This window comes from Schistocerca nitens, chromosome 1, assembly GCF_023898315.1.
Source record: "Schistocerca nitens isolate TAMUIC-IGC-003100 chromosome 1, iqSchNite1.1, whole genome shotgun sequence".
Classification (NCBI taxonomy): domain Eukaryota; kingdom Metazoa; phylum Arthropoda; class Insecta; order Orthoptera; family Acrididae; genus Schistocerca; species Schistocerca nitens.
In genome coordinates, this window is record NC_064614.1 from 1,122,382,754 (window position 1) to 1,122,401,089 (window position 18,336).

Genomic DNA, 18,336 nt, shown 5'->3' on the forward strand with positions numbered 1-18,336 from the left:
CAAACAATGAATGATTTTGGAAGAAAATATATAATCTGGAAGTAACATTACAATAAACATAGAACAACTGGGGCCTTTGTTATTATGTAAGTACATTTCTGTTTACAGTAAGATATCTGCAGGTGGTGACTCCACACTTTCATTCTCATCATGCCTCCTCAGCAACATAAGCCAGTGTGATATATCTGAGAGTTCATCGAATTTTGTAGTGACTGTGTATAATCCTTTAAGCCAAGCAACATCCTATTATGTCCGTATTCCTGTGCAGGATGGCACATACTCTGTGACAGATGCAAATGGTAAGTAACAATAGGATTATTCCATTATTATTAAGCAGCAATGGTGGTAGTCTATTATTATTATTATTATTATTATTATTATTATTATTATTATTTCACTGATAAACCAAATGGGGCACAATTATAAATTTCATTTGCTTTCTGACATTTTCTTCTTTATACAGGTCCCCTGGTCATCCCCCCCCCCCCCCCCCACCTCCAACCACCACCAGCACATTAGACATTCAAACAATTTATCAGAATATGTGGATCAGGGGTGTAAATTCCACATGACTTTAATGTTTCTATTTAATTTTACCAGAATATAGGCAACTGGTATTGGCCTGTTTAAATTTACATAAACACTTTGTCTGAAGCATTAAACAAAAGATGTAAGAGGAGTAAGTGGAGGGGCAGAGCTTTTTTTAAGGCCATTACTTTTCTCTTGATATACACATATAAACTAAGAGAGGAGTACTTCCAATATTTATGAGTGTGAGTTGATTAGCACTGCTCATAATTTGTTGTTAGTATACTTCACAGAAATAGCCAACAGTGGTTGCTTCTGCCTGTTAATGTGTTACTGGACTAATTTAATCCTTCTACACTGAAGAAGAATTTCTGAATGTTTAATAATGTGGTGTGTGTGCAACTGAGAGAGAGAGAGAGAGAGAGAGAGAGAGAGAGAGAGAGAGAGAGAGAGCAGGGTGCAGGTGGGGAGGGGAGTTAGATGGACTGAACATAATTAACTATAAATTGGTATGAATAAAAATCATGTAAATGGTCAGCGTGTTACCACACTTTTCACTGTTTGTGGAATATATGTGAAAGAATGAATGAAGGTCCGTGTCTATTACTGGTTTGTCATCTTGGAAGGTCCCAAAAGTTGTGGCTGTTGCACTTAAGAAGTCTTTGTTATGTATGTCTTATGGAGATTTTCAGATAGTTTTACTATTGGTGTTTGCAATAGATATGACCAACTGTCAGAGTCTAGTGGAGAGGAATCTCTAGTACCTATAGATGTAGGAAGTATGCAGCAGACCTCAGCAGTTATGGTGGCTAGGACAGTTGCAAAGTCTAAGAGAAAGAAGAAGGTTCTACTGTTAGGTAGTTCTCATGGTAGAGGTGTAGGCCAGCAGTTGCAGGAAGTGTTGGGGAGTGAGTACCAGGTCACCAGCATTGTGAAGCCTAATGCAGGATTGGCTCAGGTGACTGTTAACATAGGGGGGTTATGTAGGGATTTTACTAAAGAGGATCAGGTAGTGATTGTGGGTGGGGCTGGTAATACTATTCATAGGGATGGGGAGTATGACATAGATGGTGACCTGGAAAAGATAGCCACTCAGACTGGCAACACGAATGTGCATTTCATGGAACTATTTCAGCGTCATGATCGGCCTCATCTTAATACAGCCATCAGGCATAATAACATGAGACTTGGGGTGCGCTGATGACAGAAGGCATGAGACACATTTCAGTGGTGTCGGTGGAGTCTATCAGCAGGACAGGTTTCACTAGACATGGCCTGCACCTCAACAGGTATGGAAAGGGGAGGTTGGCAAAGCTTATAGGTGACAGTGTAGGTGGGGTTGGTGGGATCACTCATGGGAAAATTCCTGTAGTAGTGGGTCTTAGAGCTGTACCTATTTTAGATTGAAGTCAGCTGATAGGTATTCCTGCTTAAGGGAAGTCTCTCTAACAAAGGAACCACTTTCGACAAAGCTTGGGTATCCGATTAATGAGGGAATTAGTATATTTCATCAAAATATACAAGGTATTAGAGATAAAGTTAGCGAACTGCTTATAGATGTTGACTCTGAAATTATTGGTATATCTGAACACAGAAGGAGATAATTCAGAGGCCTCCTTTACCAGGATACAGGTTGGCTGGCAACTTTTCTAGGAGCTCTTTGCAGTGTGGGGGAGTAGCCATGTATGTGAAAAATGGTATCCCATTTGAGTCAATTGATGTTTCAAAGTACTGCACTGAAAAGGTGTTTGAATGTTGGGCAGGTGTGGTTAAATTTAGTGGAGCTAAACTTCTAACTGTTGTTATTTATAGATCCCCAGACTCCGATTTCACAACATTTTTGCTACAGCTAGAGGAGGTTCTTGGTTCACTTTATAGGAAATACAAAAAGTTAGTTATATGTGGTGACTTCAATATTAATTGTATAAGTGATTGTGCAAGAAAAAGGATGCTGGTAGACCTCCTTAATTCACATAATCTTATGCAAACCGTATTCTTTCCAACGAGAGTGCAAGGGAACAGTAGAACAACCATAGACAACATTTTTGTTCATTCCTCATTACTAGGAGGGCATTCTGTTAGCAAAAAGGTGAATGGCCTTTCAGATCATGATGCAAAAATTTTAACTCTAAAAGATTTTTGTGCTGCAACACATTTTACATATAGTTATCAACTTCTTAGGAAAGCTGATCCAGTTGCTGTAGAGACCTTTGTAAACCTTATCAAGGAACAAGAGTGGCAAGATGTTTATAGTGCTGATACAGTAAACGATAAATATAATGCTTTCCTCAAGACTTTTCTCGTGCTCTTTGAAAATTGCTTTCTGTTAGAACATTCAAAACAGGGTACTAGCACAAACAGGCAGCCTGGGTGGCTGACTAGAGGGATAGGAATATCCTGTAGAACAAAGTGGCAATTATATCAAAACGTTAGAAACAGTCAAAATCTAAATACAGCAGCCCAATACAAACAGTACTGTAAGGTGCTTAAAACAGTTATTAGGAAGGCAAAAAGTATGTAGTATGCAGAGAGAATAGCTAAGTCTCAGGATAAAGTTAAAACCACTCGTAAAGGAAGTGGCTGGTCTGCAGAGACAGGTCGAGGATATAGAATCAGTGCGTAGTGGGAATGTCCGTGTTACTGATAAATCGCATATATGTACAGTATTTAATCATCACTTTCTGATTATAGCGGGTGAACTAAATAGAAACCTAGTCCCAACAGGGAATCATATAGCACTCGTAGAAAAAAGTGTTCTGAGACTGTTACCTGAAATGCTCCTCCATGATACTGACAAGAGGGAGATTGAGTTAATAATTAAATCACTAAAGACCAAGAACTCTCATGGATATGATGGGGTATCTAGCAGAATACTGAAGTATTGTTCTATGTATGTTAGCCCAGTACTTAGCCATATCTGTAACTTTTCCTTTAGGAGTGGTCGGTTTCATGACCGTTTTAAGTACTCGGTAGTGAAGCCACTTAAAAAAAAGGGAGACAGGGATAATGTTGACAATTATAGCCCTATTTCTATGCCATCGGTGTTTGCTAAAGTTATTGAGAGGGTTGTATATATAAGGTTACTGAAGCATTTAAATTCACATAATTTGCTGTCAAATGTACAGTTTGGTTTTAGAAATGGTTTAACAACTGAAAATGCTATATTCTCTTTTTTCTGTGAGGGTTAAATAAAAGGTCGCGAATGCTAGGTGTTTTCTTTGATTTAATGAAGGCTTTTGACTGTGTTGACCACAAAATGTTATTGCAGAAGTTGGACCATTATGGAGTAAGGGGAGTAGCTTACAATTGGTTCGCCTCTTACTTTAAGAACAGAAAGCAGAAGGTAATTCTCCGCAATATTGAGAGTGGTAGTGATGTTCAGTCCCAATGGGGCACTGTTAAGTGGGGCATTCCCCAAGGGTCGGTGCTGGGGCCACTGCTGTTTCTTATTTATATAAATGATATGTCTTCTAATATTACAGGTGATTCAAAAATATTTCTGTTTGCTGATGAAACCAGCTTGGTAGTGAAGGATCTTGTGTGTAATATTGAAACAGTGACAAATAATGTAGTTCATAAAATAAGTTCGTGGCTTGTGGAAAATAATTTGATGCTAAATCACAGTAAGAATCAGTTTTTACAGTTTCTAACTCACAATTCAACAAGAATTGATATTTTGATCAGACAGAATGGGTATATTATAAGCGAGATGGAACAGTTCAAGTTCCTAGGCGTTCGGATAGATAGTAAGCTGTTGTGGAAAGCCCATGTTCAGGATCTTGTTCAGAAACTAAATGCTGCTTTATTTACCATTATAACAGTATCTGAAATAAGTGACAGTTCAACACGAAAAGTAGTCTACTTCGCATATTTTCATACGCTTATGTCATATGGTATTATTTTTTGGGGTAATTCTTCTGATTCAAGAAGGGTATTTTTGGCTCAAAAACAGACTGTTCAAGCTATGTGTAGTGTAAGTTCGAGAACCTCTTGTCGACCCCTATTCAATAGTCTAGGAATTCTGACATTGCCCTCACAGTATATATTTTCTTTAATGTCATTTGTTGTTAGCAATATTAGCTTATTCCCAAGAGTTAGCAGCTTTCACTCAGTTACTACTAGGCAGATATCAAATCTGCATGTGGAATGCACTTCCTTGACTCTTGTGCAGAAAGGAGTGCAGTATTCTGCTGTATCCATTTTCAATAAGCTACCACAAGAACTCAAAAACCTTAGCAGTAGCCAAACACTTTTAAGTGTAAACTGAAGAGTTTCCTCATGGCTCACTCCTTCTATTCTGTCAAGGAGCTCCTGGAAGAGCTGAAAAATTAAGCAAATTCCAGTGTTACATTGTTGATTTTCTTTATTTAAACTTACGAATTGTCGCCTGAATATGTTTCTTATATTTCATTTTATCTGTTTCTACTATCGTGTTATAATTTCATGCATTGTCTCGTTCCATGACCATGGAGACTTTTCCTTAATTTGGTCCCACAGAACAATAAATAAATAAATAGAAATGATAATTAAATGAACACCCTAGCTGCAAGCAGGCGTTGATACACTTCGTTGGGGACATGTTGAAAATGTGTGCCCCGACCGGGACTCGAACCCGGGATTTCCTGCTTACATGGCAGACGCTCTATCCATCTGAGCCACCGCGGGCACAGAGGATAGTGCGTCTGCAGGGACTTATCCCTTGCACGCTCCCCGTGAGATCCACATTCCCAACATGTCCACAACACTACATTCGTAGTGCGCCTATTAGATGTTTGCCCATCATACTCATTACTCGTGGCAGATTAATCTACCAAGTCCCGTACGAGTTCGGGCATAGCGTGTGCGTTCGCACACAAGAAGGTCAAAGGCCGGGAACCCATATTTTATTTTAACTATATATGACCATGCAGCTTTGCTAGAATAGAAATGATAATTAAATGAACACCCTAGCTGCAAGCAGGCGTTGATACACTTCGTTGGGGACATGTTGAAAATGTGTGCCCCGACCGGGACTCGAACCCGGGATTTCCTGCTTACATGGCAGACGCTCTATCCATCTGAGCCACCGCGGGCACAGAGGATAGTGCGTCTGCAGGGACTTATCCCTTGCATGCTCCCCGTGAGATCCACATTCCCAACATGTCCACAACACTACATTCGTAGTGCGCCTATTAGATGTTTGCCCATCATACTCATTACTCGTGGCAGATTAATCTACCAAGTCCCGTACGAGTTCGGGCATAGCGTGTGCGTTCGCACACAAGAAGGTCAAAGGCCGGGAACCCATATTTTATTTTAACTATATATGACCATGCAGCTTTGCTAGAATAGAAATGATAATTAAATGAACACCCTAGCTGCAAGCAGGCGTTGATACACTTCGTTGGGGACATGTTGAAAATGTGTGCCCCGACCGGGACTCGAACCCGGGATTTCCTGCTTACATGGCAGACGCTCTATCCATCTGAGCCACCGCGGGCACAGAGGATAGTGCGTCTGCAGGGACTTATCCCTTGCACGCTCCCCGTGAGATCCACATTCCCAACATGTCCACAACACTACATTCGTAGTGCGCCTATTAGATGTTTGCCCATCATACTCATTACTCGTGGCAGATTAATCTACCAAGTCCCGTACGAGTTCGGGCATAGCGTGTGCGTTCGCACACAAGAAGGTCAAAGGCCGGGAACCCATATTTTATTTTAACTATATATGACCATGCAGCTTTGCTAGAATAGAAATGATAATTAAATGAACACCCTAGCTGCAAGCAGGCGTTGATACACTTCGTTGGGGACATGTTGAAAATGTGTGCCCCGACCGGGACTCGAACCCGGGATTTCCTGCTTACATGGCAGACGCTCTATCCATCTGAGCCACCGCGGGCACAGAGGATAGTGCGTCTGCAGGGACTTATCCCTTGCACGCTCCCCGTGAGATCCACATTCCCAACATGTCCACAACACTACATTCGTAGTGCGCCTATTAGATGTTTGCCCATCATACTCATTACTCGTGGCAGATTAATCTACCAAGTCCCGTACGAGTTCGGGCATAGCGTGTGCGTTCGCACACAAGAAGGTCAAAGGCCGGGAACCCATATTTTATTTTAACTATATATGACCATGCAGCTTTGCTAGAATAGAAATGATAATTAAATGAACACCCTAGCTGCAAGCAGGCGTTGATACACTTCGTTGGGGACATGTTGAAAATGTGTGCCCCGACCGGGACTCGAACCCGGGATTTCCTGCTTACATGGCAGACGCTCTATCCATCTGAGCCACCGCGGGCACAGAGGATAGTGCGTCTGCAGGGACTTATCCCTTGCACGCTCCCCGTGAGATCCACATTCCCAACATGTCCACAACACTACATTCGTAGTGCGCCTATTAGATGTTTGCCCATCATACTCATTACTCGTGGCAGATTAATCTACCAAGTCCCGTACGAGTTCGGGCATAGCGTGTGCGTTCGCACACAAGAAGGTCAAAGGCCGGGAACCCATATTTTATTTTAACTATATATGACCATGCAGCTTTGCTAGAATAGAAATGATAATTAAATGAACACCCTAGCTGCAAGCAGGCGTTGATACACTTCGTTGGGGACATGTTGAAAATGTGTGCCCCGACCGGGACTCGAACCCGGGATTTCCTGCTTACATGGCAGACGCTCTATCCATCTGAGCCACCGCGGGCACAGAGGATAGTGCGTCTGCAGGGACTTATCCCTTGCACGCTCCCCGTGAGATCCACATTCCCAACATGTCCACAACACTACATTCGTAGTGCGCCTATTAGATGTTTGCCCATCATACTCATTACTCGTGGCAGATTAATCTACCAAGTCCCGTACGAGTTCGGGCATAGCGTGTGCGTTCGCACACAAGAAGGTCAAAGGCCGGGAACCCATATTTTATTTTAACTATATATGACCATGCAGCTTTGCTAGAATAGAAATGATAATTAAATGAACACCCTAGCTGCAAGCAGGCGTTGATACACTTCGTTGGGGACATGTTGAAAATGTGTGCCCCGACCGGGACTCGAACCCGGGATTTCCTGCTTACATGGCAGACGCTCTATCCATCTGAGCCACCGCGGGCACAGAGGATAGTGCGTCTGCAGGGACTTATCCCTTGCACGCTCCCCGTGAGATCCACATTCCCAACATGTCCACAACACTACATTCGTAGTGCGCCTATTAGATGTTTGCCCATCATACTCATTACTCGTGGCAGATTAATCTACCAAGTCCCGTACGAGTTCGGGCATAGCGTGTGCGTTCGCACACAAGAAGGTCAAAGGCCGGGAACCCATATTTTATTTTAACTATATATGACCATGCAGCTTTGCTAGAATAGAAATGATAATTAAATGAACACCCTAGCTGCAAGCAGGCGTTGATACACTTCGTTGGGGACATGTTGAAAATGTGTGCCCCGACCGGGACTCGAACCCGGGATTTCCTGCTTACATGGCAGACGCTCTATCCATCTGAGCCACCGCGGGCACAGAGGATAGTGCGTCTGCAGGGACTTATCCCTTGCACGCTCCCCGTGAGATCCACATTCCCAACATGTCCACAACACTACATTCGTAGTGCGCCTATTAGATGTTTGCCCATCATACTCATTACTCGTGGCAGATTAATCTACCAAGTCCCGTACGAGTTCGGGCATAGCGTGTGCGTTCGCACACAAGAAGGTCAAAGGCCGGGAACCCATATTTTATTTTAACTATATATGACCATGCAGCTTTGCTAGAATAGAAATGATAATTAAATGAACACCCTAGCTGCAAGCAGGCGTTGATACACTTCGTTGGGGACATGTTGAAAATGTGTGCCCCGACCGGGACTCGAACCCGGGATTTCCTGCTTACATGGCAGACGCTCTATCCATCTGAGCCACCGCGGGCACAGAGGATAGTGCGTCTGCAGGGACTTATCCCTTGCACGCTCCCCGTGAGATCCACATTCCCAACATGTCCACAACACTACATTCGTAGTGCGCCTATTAGATGTTTGCCCATCATACTCATTACTCGTGGCAGATTAATCTACCAAGTCCCGTACGAGTTCGGGCATAGCGTGTGCGTTCGCACACAAGAAGGTCAAAGGCCGGGAACCCATATTTTATTTTAACTATATATGACCATGCAGCTTTGCTAGAATAGAAATGATAATTAAATGAACACCCTAGCTGCAAGCAGGCGTTGATACACTTCGTTGGGGACATGTTGAAAATGTGTGCCCCGACCGGGACTCGAACCCGGGATTTCCTGCTTACATGGCAGACGCTCTATCCATCTGAGCCACCGCGGGCACAGAGGATAGTGCGTCTGCAGGGACTTATCCCTTGCACGCTCCCCGTGAGATCCACATTCCCAACATGTCCACAACACTACATTCGTAGTGCGCCTATTAGATGTTTGCCCATCATACTCATTACTCGTGGCAGATTAATCTACCAAGTCCCGTACGAGTTCGGGCATAGCGTGTGCGTTCGCACACAAGAAGGTCAAAGGCCGGGAACCCATATTTTATTTTAACTATATATGACCATGCAGCTTTGCTAGAATAGAAATGATAATTAAATGAACACCCTAGCTGCAAGCAGGCGTTGATACACTTCGTTGGGGACATGTTGAAAATGTGTGCCCCGACCGGGACTCGAACCCGGGATTTCCTGCTTACATGGCAGACGCTCTATCCATCTGAGCCACCGCGGGCACAGAGGATAGTGCGTCTGCAGGGACTTATCCCTTGCACGCTCCCCGTGAGATCCACATTCCCAACATGTCCACAACACTACATTCGTAGTGCGCCTATTAGATGTTTGCCCATCATACTCATTACTCGTGGCAGATTAATCTACCAAGTCCCGTACGAGTTCGGGCATAGCGTGTGCGTTCGCACACAAGAAGGTCAAAGGCCGGGAACCCATATTTTATTTTAACTATATATGACCATGCAGCTTTGCTAGAATAGAAATGATAATTAAATGAACACCCTAGCTGCAAGCAGGCGTTGATACACTTCGTTGGGGACATGTTGAAAATGTGTGCCCCGACCGGGACTCGAACCCGGGATTTCCTGCTTACATGGCAGACGCTCTATCCATCTGAGCCACCGCGGGCACAGAGGATAGTGCGTCTGCAGGGACTTATCCCTTGCACGCTCCCCGTGAGATCCACATTCCCAACATGTCCACAACACTACATTCGTAGTGCGCCTATTAGATGTTTGCCCATCATACTCATTACTCGTGGCAGATTAATCTACCAAGTCCCGTACGAGTTCGGGCATAGCGTGTGCGTTCGCACACAAGAAGGTCAAAGGCCGGGAACCCATATTTTATTTTAACTATATATGACCATGCAGCTTTGCTAGAATAGAAATGATAATTAAATGAACACCCTAGCTGCAAGCAGGCGTTGATACACTTCGTTGGGGACATGTTGAAAATGTGTGCCCCGACCGGGACTCGAACCCGGGATTTCCTGCTTACATGGCAGACGCTCTATCCATCTGAGCCACCGCGGGCACAGAGGATAGTGCGTCTGCAGGGACTTATCCCTTGCACGCTCCCCGTGAGATCCACATTCCCAACATGTCCACAACACTACATTCGTAGTGCGCCTATTAGATGTTTGCCCATCATACTCATTACTCGTGGCAGATTAATCTACCAAGTCCCGTACGAGTTCGGGCATAGCGTGTGCGTTCGCACACAAGAAGGTCAAAGGCCGGGAACCCATATTTTATTTTAACTATATATGACCATGCAGCTTTGCTAGAATAGAAATGATAATTAAATGAACACCCTAGCTGCAAGCAGGCGTTGATACACTTCGTTGGGGACATGTTGAAAATGTGTGCCCCGACCGGGACTCGAACCCGGGATTTCCTGCTTACATGGCAGACGCTCTATCCATCTGAGCCACCGCGGGCACAGAGGATAGTGCGTCTGCAGGGACTTATCCCTTGCACGCTCCCCGTGAGATCCACATTCCCAACATGTCCACAACACTACATTCGTAGTGCGCCTATTAGATGTTTGCCCATCATACTCATTACTCGTGGCAGATTAATCTACCAAGTCCCGTACGAGTTCGGGCATAGCGTGTGCGTTCGCACACAAGAAGGTCAAAGGCCGGGAACCCATATTTTATTTTAACTATATATGACCATGCAGCTTTGCTAGAATAGAAATGATAATTAAATGAACACCCTAGCTGCAAGCAGGCGTTGATACACTTCGTTGGGGACATGTTGAAAATGTGTGCCCCGACCGGGACTCGAACCCGGGATTTCCTGCTTACATGGCAGACGCTCTATCCATCTGAGCCACCGCGGGCACAGAGGATAGTGCGTCTGCAGGGACTTATCCCTTGCACGCTCCCCGTGAGATCCACATTCCCAACATGTCCACAACACTACATTCGTAGTGCGCCTATTAGATGTTTGCCCATCATACTCATTACTCGTGGCAGATTAATCTACCAAGTCCCGTACGAGTTCGGGCATAGCGTGTGCGTTCGCACACAAGAAGGTCAAAGGCCGGGAACCCATATTTTATTTTAACTATATATGACCATGCAGCTTTGCTAGAATAGAAATGATAATTAAATGAACACCCTAGCTGCAAGCAGGCGTTGATACACTTCGTTGGGGACATGTTGAAAATGTGTGCCCCGACCGGGACTCGAACCCGGGATTTCCTGCTTACATGGCAGACGCTCTATCCATCTGAGCCACCGCGGGCACAGAGGATAGTGCGTCTGCAGGGACTTATCCCTTGCATGCTCCCCGTGAGATCCACATTCCCAACATGTCCACAACACTACATTCGTAGTGCGCCTATTAGATGTTTGCCCATCATACTCATTACTCGTGGCAGATTAATCTACCAAGTCCCGTACGAGTTCGGGCATAGCGTGTGCGTTCGCACACAAGAAGGTCAAAGGCCGGGAACCCATATTTTATTTTAACTATATATGACCATGCAGCTTTGCTAGAATAGAAATGATAATTAAATGAACACCCTAGCTGCAAGCAGGCGTTGATACACTTCGTTGGGGACATGTTGAAAATGTGTGCCCCGACCGGGACTCGAACCCGGGATTTCCTGCTTACATGGCAGACGCTCTATCCATCTGAGCCACCGCGGGCACAGAGGATAGTGCGTCTGCAGGGACTTATCCCTTGCACGCTCCCCGTGAGATCCACATTCCCAACATGTCCACAACACTACATTCGTAGTGCGCCTATTAGATGTTTGCCCATCATACTCATTACTCGTGGCAGATTAATCTACCAAGTCCCGTACGAGTTCGGGCATAGCGTGTGCGTTCGCACACAAGAAGGTCAAAGGCCGGGAACCCATATTTTATTTTAACTATATATGACCATGCAGCTTTGCTAGAATAGAAATGATAATTAAATGAACACCCTAGCTGCAAGCAGGCGTTGATACACTTCGTTGGGGACATGTTGAAAATGTGTGCCCCGACCGGGACTCGAACCCGGGATTTCCTGCTTACATGGCAGACGCTCTATCCATCTGAGCCACCGCGGGCACAGAGGATAGTGCGTCTGCAGGGACTTATCCCTTGCACGCTCCCCGTGAGATCCACATTCCCAACATGTCCACAACACTACATTCGTAGTGCGCCTATTAGATGTTTGCCCATCATACTCATTACTCGTGGCAGATTAATCTACCAAGTCCCGTACGAGTTCGGGCATAGCGTGTGCGTTCGCACACAAGAAGGTCAAAGGCCGGGAACCCATATTTTATTTTAACTATATATGACCATGCAGCTTTGCTAGAATAGAAATGATAATTAAATGAACACCCTAGCTGCAAGCAGGCGTTGATACACTTCGTTGGGGACATGTTGAAAATGTGTGCCCCGACCGGGACTCGAACCCGGGATTTCCTGCTTACATGGCAGACGCTCTATCCATCTGAGCCACCGCGGGCACAGAGGATAGTGCGTCTGCAGGGACTTATCCCTTGCACGCTCCCCGTGAGATCCACATTCCCAACATGTCCACAACACTACATTCGTAGTGCGCCTATTAGATGTTTGCCCATCATACTCATTACTCGTGGCAGATTAATCTACCAAGTCCCGTACGAGTTCGGGCATAGCGTGTGCGTTCGCACACAAGAAGGTCAAAGGCCGGGAACCCATATTTTATTTTAACTATATATGACCATGCAGCTTTGCTAGAATAGAAATGATAATTAAATGAACACCCTAGCTGCAAGCAGGCGTTGATACACTTCGTTGGGGACATGTTGAAAATGTGTGCCCCGACCGGGACTCGAACCCGGGATTTCCTGCTTACATGGCAGACGCTCTATCCATCTGAGCCACCGCGGGCACAGAGGATAGTGCGTCTGCAGGGACTTATCCCTTGCACGCTCCCCGTGAGATCCACATTCCCAACATGTCCACAACACTACATTCGTAGTGCGCCTATTAGATGTTTGCCCATCATACTCATTACTCGTGGCAGATTAATCTACCAAGTCCCGTACGAGTTCGGGCATAGCGTGTGCGTTCGCACACAAGAAGGTCAAAGGCCGGGAACCCATATTTTATTTTAACTATATATGACCATGCAGCTTTGCTAGAATAGAAATGATAATTAAATGAACACCCTAGCTGCAAGCAGGCGTTGATACACTTCGTTGGGGACATGTTGAAAATGTGTGCCCCGACCGGGACTCGAACCCGGGATTTCCTGCTTACATGGCAGACGCTCTATCCATCTGAGCCACCGCGGGCACAGAGGATAGTGCGTCTGCAGGGACTTATCCCTTGCACGCTCCCCGTGAGATCCACATTCCCAACATGTCCACAACACTACATTCGTAGTGCGCCTATTAGATGTTTGCCCATCATACTCATTACTCGTGGCAGATTAATCTACCAAGTCCCGTACGAGTTCGGGCATAGCGTGTGCGTTCGCACACAAGAAGGTCAAAGGCCGGGAACCCATATTTTATTTTAACTATATATGACCATGCAGCTTTGCTAGAATAGAAATGATAATTAAATGAACACCCTAGCTGCAAGCAGGCGTTGATACACTTCGTTGGGGACATGTTGAAAATGTGTGCCCCGACCGGGACTCGAACCCGGGATTTCCTGCTTACATGGCAGACGCTCTATCCATCTGAGCCACCGCGGGCACAGAGGATAGTGCGTCTGCAGGGACTTATCCCTTGCACGCTCCCCGTGAGATCCACATTCCCAACATGTCCACAACACTACATTCGTAGTGCGCCTATTAGATGTTTGCCCATCATACTCATTACTCGTGGCAGATTAATCTACCAAGTCCCGTACGAGTTCGGGCATAGCGTGTGCGTTCGCACACAAGAAGGTCAAAGGCCGGGAACCCATATTTTATTTTAACTATATATGACCATGCAGCTTTGCTAGAATAGAAATGATAATTAAATGAACACCCTAGCTGCAAGCAGGCGTTGATACACTTCGTTGGGGACATGTTGAAAATGTGTGCCCCGACCGGGACTCGAACCCGGGATTTCCTGCTTACATGGCAGACGCTCTATCCATCTGAGCCACCGCGGGCACAGAGGATAGTGCGTCTGCAGGGACTTATCCCTTGCACGCTCCCCGTGAGATCCACATTCCCAACATGTCCACAACACTACATTCGTAGTGCGCCTATTAGATGTTTGCCCATCATACTCATTACTCGTGGCAGATTAATCTACCAAGTCCCGTACGAGTTCGGGCATAGCGTGTGCGTTCGCACACAAGAAGGTCAAAGGCCGGGAACCCATATTTTATTTTAACTATATATGACCATGCAGCTTTGCTAGAATAGAAATGATAATTAAATGAACACCCTAGCTGCAAGCAGGCGTTGATACACTTCGTTGGGGACATGTTGAAAATGTGTGCCCCGACCGGGACTCGAACCCGGGATTTCCTGCTTACATGGCAGACGCTCTATCCATCTGAGCCACCGCGGGCACAGAGGATAGTGCGTCTGCAGGGACTTATCCCTTGCACGCTCCCCGTGAGATCCACATTCCCAACATGTCCACAACACTACATTCGTAGTGCGCCTATTAGATGTTTGCCCATCATACTCATTACTCGTGGCAGATTAATCTACCAAGTCCCGTACGAGTTCGGGCATAGCGTGTGCGTTCGCACACAAGAAGGTCAAAGGCCGGGAACCCATATTTTATTTTAACTATATATGACCATGCAGCTTTGCTAGAATAGAAATGATAATTAAATGAACACCCTAGCTGCAAGCAGGCGTTGATACACTTCGTTGGGGACATGTTGAAAATGTGTGCCCCGACCGGGACTCGAACCCGGGATTTCCTGCTTACATGGCAGACGCTCTATCCATCTGAGCCACCGCGGGCACAGAGGATAGTGCGTCTGCAGGGACTTATCCCTTGCACGCTCCCCGTGAGATCCACATTCCCAACATGTCCACAACACTACATTCGTAGTGCGCCTATTAGATGTTTGCCCATCATACTCATTACTCGTGGCAGATTAATCTACCAAGTCCCGTACGAGTTCGGGCATAGCGTGTGCGTTCGCACACAAGAAGGTCAAAGGCCGGGAACCCATATTTTATTTTAACTATATATGACCATGCAGCTTTGCTAGAATAGAAATGATAATTAAATGAACACCCTAGCTGCAAGCAGGCGTTGATACACTTCGTTGGGGACATGTTGAAAATGTGTGCCCCGACCGGGACTCGAACCCGGGATTTCCTGCTTACATGGCAGACGCTCTATCCATCTGAGCCACCGCGGGCACAGAGGATAGTGCGTCTGCAGGGACTTATCCCTTGCACGCTCCCCGTGAGATCCACATTCCCAACATGTCCACAACACTACATTCGTAGTGCGCCTATTAGATGTTTGCCCATCATACTCATTACTCGTGGCAGATTAATCTACCAAGTCCCGTACGAGTTCGGGCATAGCGTGTGCGTTCGCACACAAGAAGGTCAAAGGCCGGGAACCCATATTTTATTTTAACTATATATGACCATGCAGCTTTGCTAGAATAGAAATGATAATTAAATGAACACCCTAGCTGCAAGCAGGCGTTGATACACTTCGTTGGGGACATGTTGAAAATGTGTGCCCCGACCGGGACTCGAACCCGGGATTTCCTGCTTACATGGCAGACGCTCTATCCATCTGAGCCACCGCGGGCACAGAGGATAGTGCGTCTGCAGGGACTTATCCCTTGCACGCTCCCCGTGAGATCCACATTCCCAACATGTCCACAACACTACATTCGTAGTGCGCCTATTAGATGTTTGCCCATCATACTCATTACTCGTGGCAGATTAATCTACCAAGTCCCGTACGAGTTCGGGCATAGCGTGTGCGTTCGCACACAAGAAGGTCAAAGGCCGGGAACCCATATTTTATTTTAACTATATATGACCATGCAGCTTTGCTAGAATAGAAATGATAATTAAATGAACACCCTAGCTGCAAGCAGGCGTTGATACACTTCGTTGGGGACATGTTGAAAATGTGTGCCCCGACCGGGACTCGAACCCGGGATTTCCTGCTTACATGGCAGACGCTCTATCCATCTGAGCCACCGCGGGCACAGAGGATAGTGCGTCTGCAGGGACTTATCCCTTGCACGCTCCCCGTGAGATCCACATTCCCAACATGTCCACAACACTACATTCGTAGTGCGCCTATTAGATGTTTGCCCATCATACTCATTACTCGTGGCAGATTAATCTACCAAGTCCCGTACGAGTTCGGGCATAGCGTGTGCGTTCGCACACAAGAAGGTCAAAGGCCGGGAACCCATATTTTATTTTAACTATATATGACCATGCAGCTTTGCTAGAATAGAAATGATAATTAAATGAACACCCTAGCTGCAAGCAGGCGTTGATACACTTCGTTGGGGACATGTTGAAAATGTGTGCCCCGACCGGGACTCGAACCCGGGATTTCCTGCTTACATGGCAGACGCTCTATCCATCTGAGCCACCGCGGGCACAGAGGATAGTGCGTCTGCAGGGACTTATCCCTTGCACGCTCCCCGTGAGATCCACATTCCCAACATGTCCACAACACTACATTCGTAGTGCGCCTATTAGATGTTTGCCCATCATACTCATTACTCGTGGCAGATTAATCTACCAAGTCCCGTACGAGTTCGGGCATAGCGTGTGCGTTCGCACACAAGAAGGTCAAAGGCCGGGAACCCATATTTTATTTTAACTATATATGACCATGCAGCTTTGCTAGCAAAGCTGCATGGTCATATATAGTTAAAATAAAATATGGGTTCCCGGCATTTGACCTTCTTGTGTGCGAACGCACACGCTATGCCCGAACTCGTACGGGACTTGGTAGATTAATCTGCCACGAGTAATGAGTATGATGGGCAAACATCTAATAGGCGCACTACGAATGTAGTGTTGTGGACATGTTGGGAATGTGGATCTCACGGGGAGCGTGCAAGGGATAAGTCCCTGCAGACGCACTATCCTCTGTGCCCGCGGTGGCTCAGATGGATAGAGCGTCTGCCATGTAAGCAGGAAATCCCGGGTTCGAGTCCCGGTCGGGGCACACATTTTCAACATGTCCCCAACGAAGTGTATCAACGCCTGCTTGCAGCTAGGGTGTTCATTTAATTATCATTTCTATTCTAGCAAAGCTGCATGGTCATATATAGTTAAAATAAAATATGGGTTCCCGGCCTTTGACCTTCTTGTGTGCGAACGCACACGCTATGCCCGAACTCGTACGGGACTTGGTAGATTAATCTGCCACGAGTAATGAGTATGATGGGCAAACATCTAATAGGCGCACTACGAATGTAGTGTTGTGGACATGTTGGGAATGTGGATCTCACGGGGAGCGTGCAAGGGATAAGTCCCTGCAGACGCACTATCCTCTGTGCCCGCGGTGGCTCAGATGGATAGAGCGTCTGCCATGTAAGCAGGAAATCCCGGGTTCGAGTCCCGGTCGGGGCACACATTTTCAACATGTCCCCAACGAAGTGTATCAACGCCTGCTTGCAGCTAGGGTGTTCATTTAATTATCATTTCTATTCTAGCAAAGCTGCATGGTCATATATAGTTAAAATAAAATATGGGTTCCCGGCCTTTGACCTTCTTGTGTGCGAACGCACACGCTATGCCCGAACTCGTACGGGACTTGGTAGATTAATCTGCCACGAGTAATGAGTATGATGGGCAAACATCTAATAGGCGCACTACGAATGTAGTGTTGTGGACATGTTGGGAATGTGGATCTCACGGGGAGCGTGCAAGGGATAAGTCCCTGCAGACGCACTATCCTCTGTGCCCGCGGTGGCTCAGATGGATAGAGCGTCTGCCATGTAAGCAGGAAATCCCGGGTTCGAGTCCCGGTCGGGGCACACATTTTCAACATGTCCCCAACGAAGTGTATCAACGCCTGCTTGCAGCTAGGGTGTTCATTTAATTATCATTTCTATTCTAGCAAAGCTGCATGGTCATATATAGTTAAAATAAAATATGGGTTCCCGGCCTTTGACCTTCTTGTGTGCGAACGCACACGCTATGCCCGAACTCGTACGGGACTTGGTAGATTAATCTGCCACGAGTAATGAGTATGATGGGCAAACATCTAATAGGCGCACTACGAATGTAGTGTTGTGGACATGTTGGGAATGTGGATCTCACGGGGAGCGTGCAAGGGATAAGTCCCTGCAGACGCACTATCCTCTGTGCCCGCGGTGGCTCAGATGGATA

At 46.1% G+C, this 18,336-nt stretch overlaps 1 protein-coding gene across 1 annotated transcript in view; it reads left to right on the plus strand.

Moving 5' to 3' along the window:
• Window positions 1-18,336, plus strand: part of LOC126199206 (lysosomal alpha-mannosidase-like) — a 125,282-nt gene that overhangs the window by 73,034 nt on the left and 33,912 nt on the right. The window contains exon 10 of the mRNA XM_049935988.1: window positions 109-299. Coding sequence (XP_049791945.1) covers window positions 109-299 — 191 coding nt within the window. The remainder of the gene's footprint in view (window positions 1-108; window positions 300-18,336) is intronic.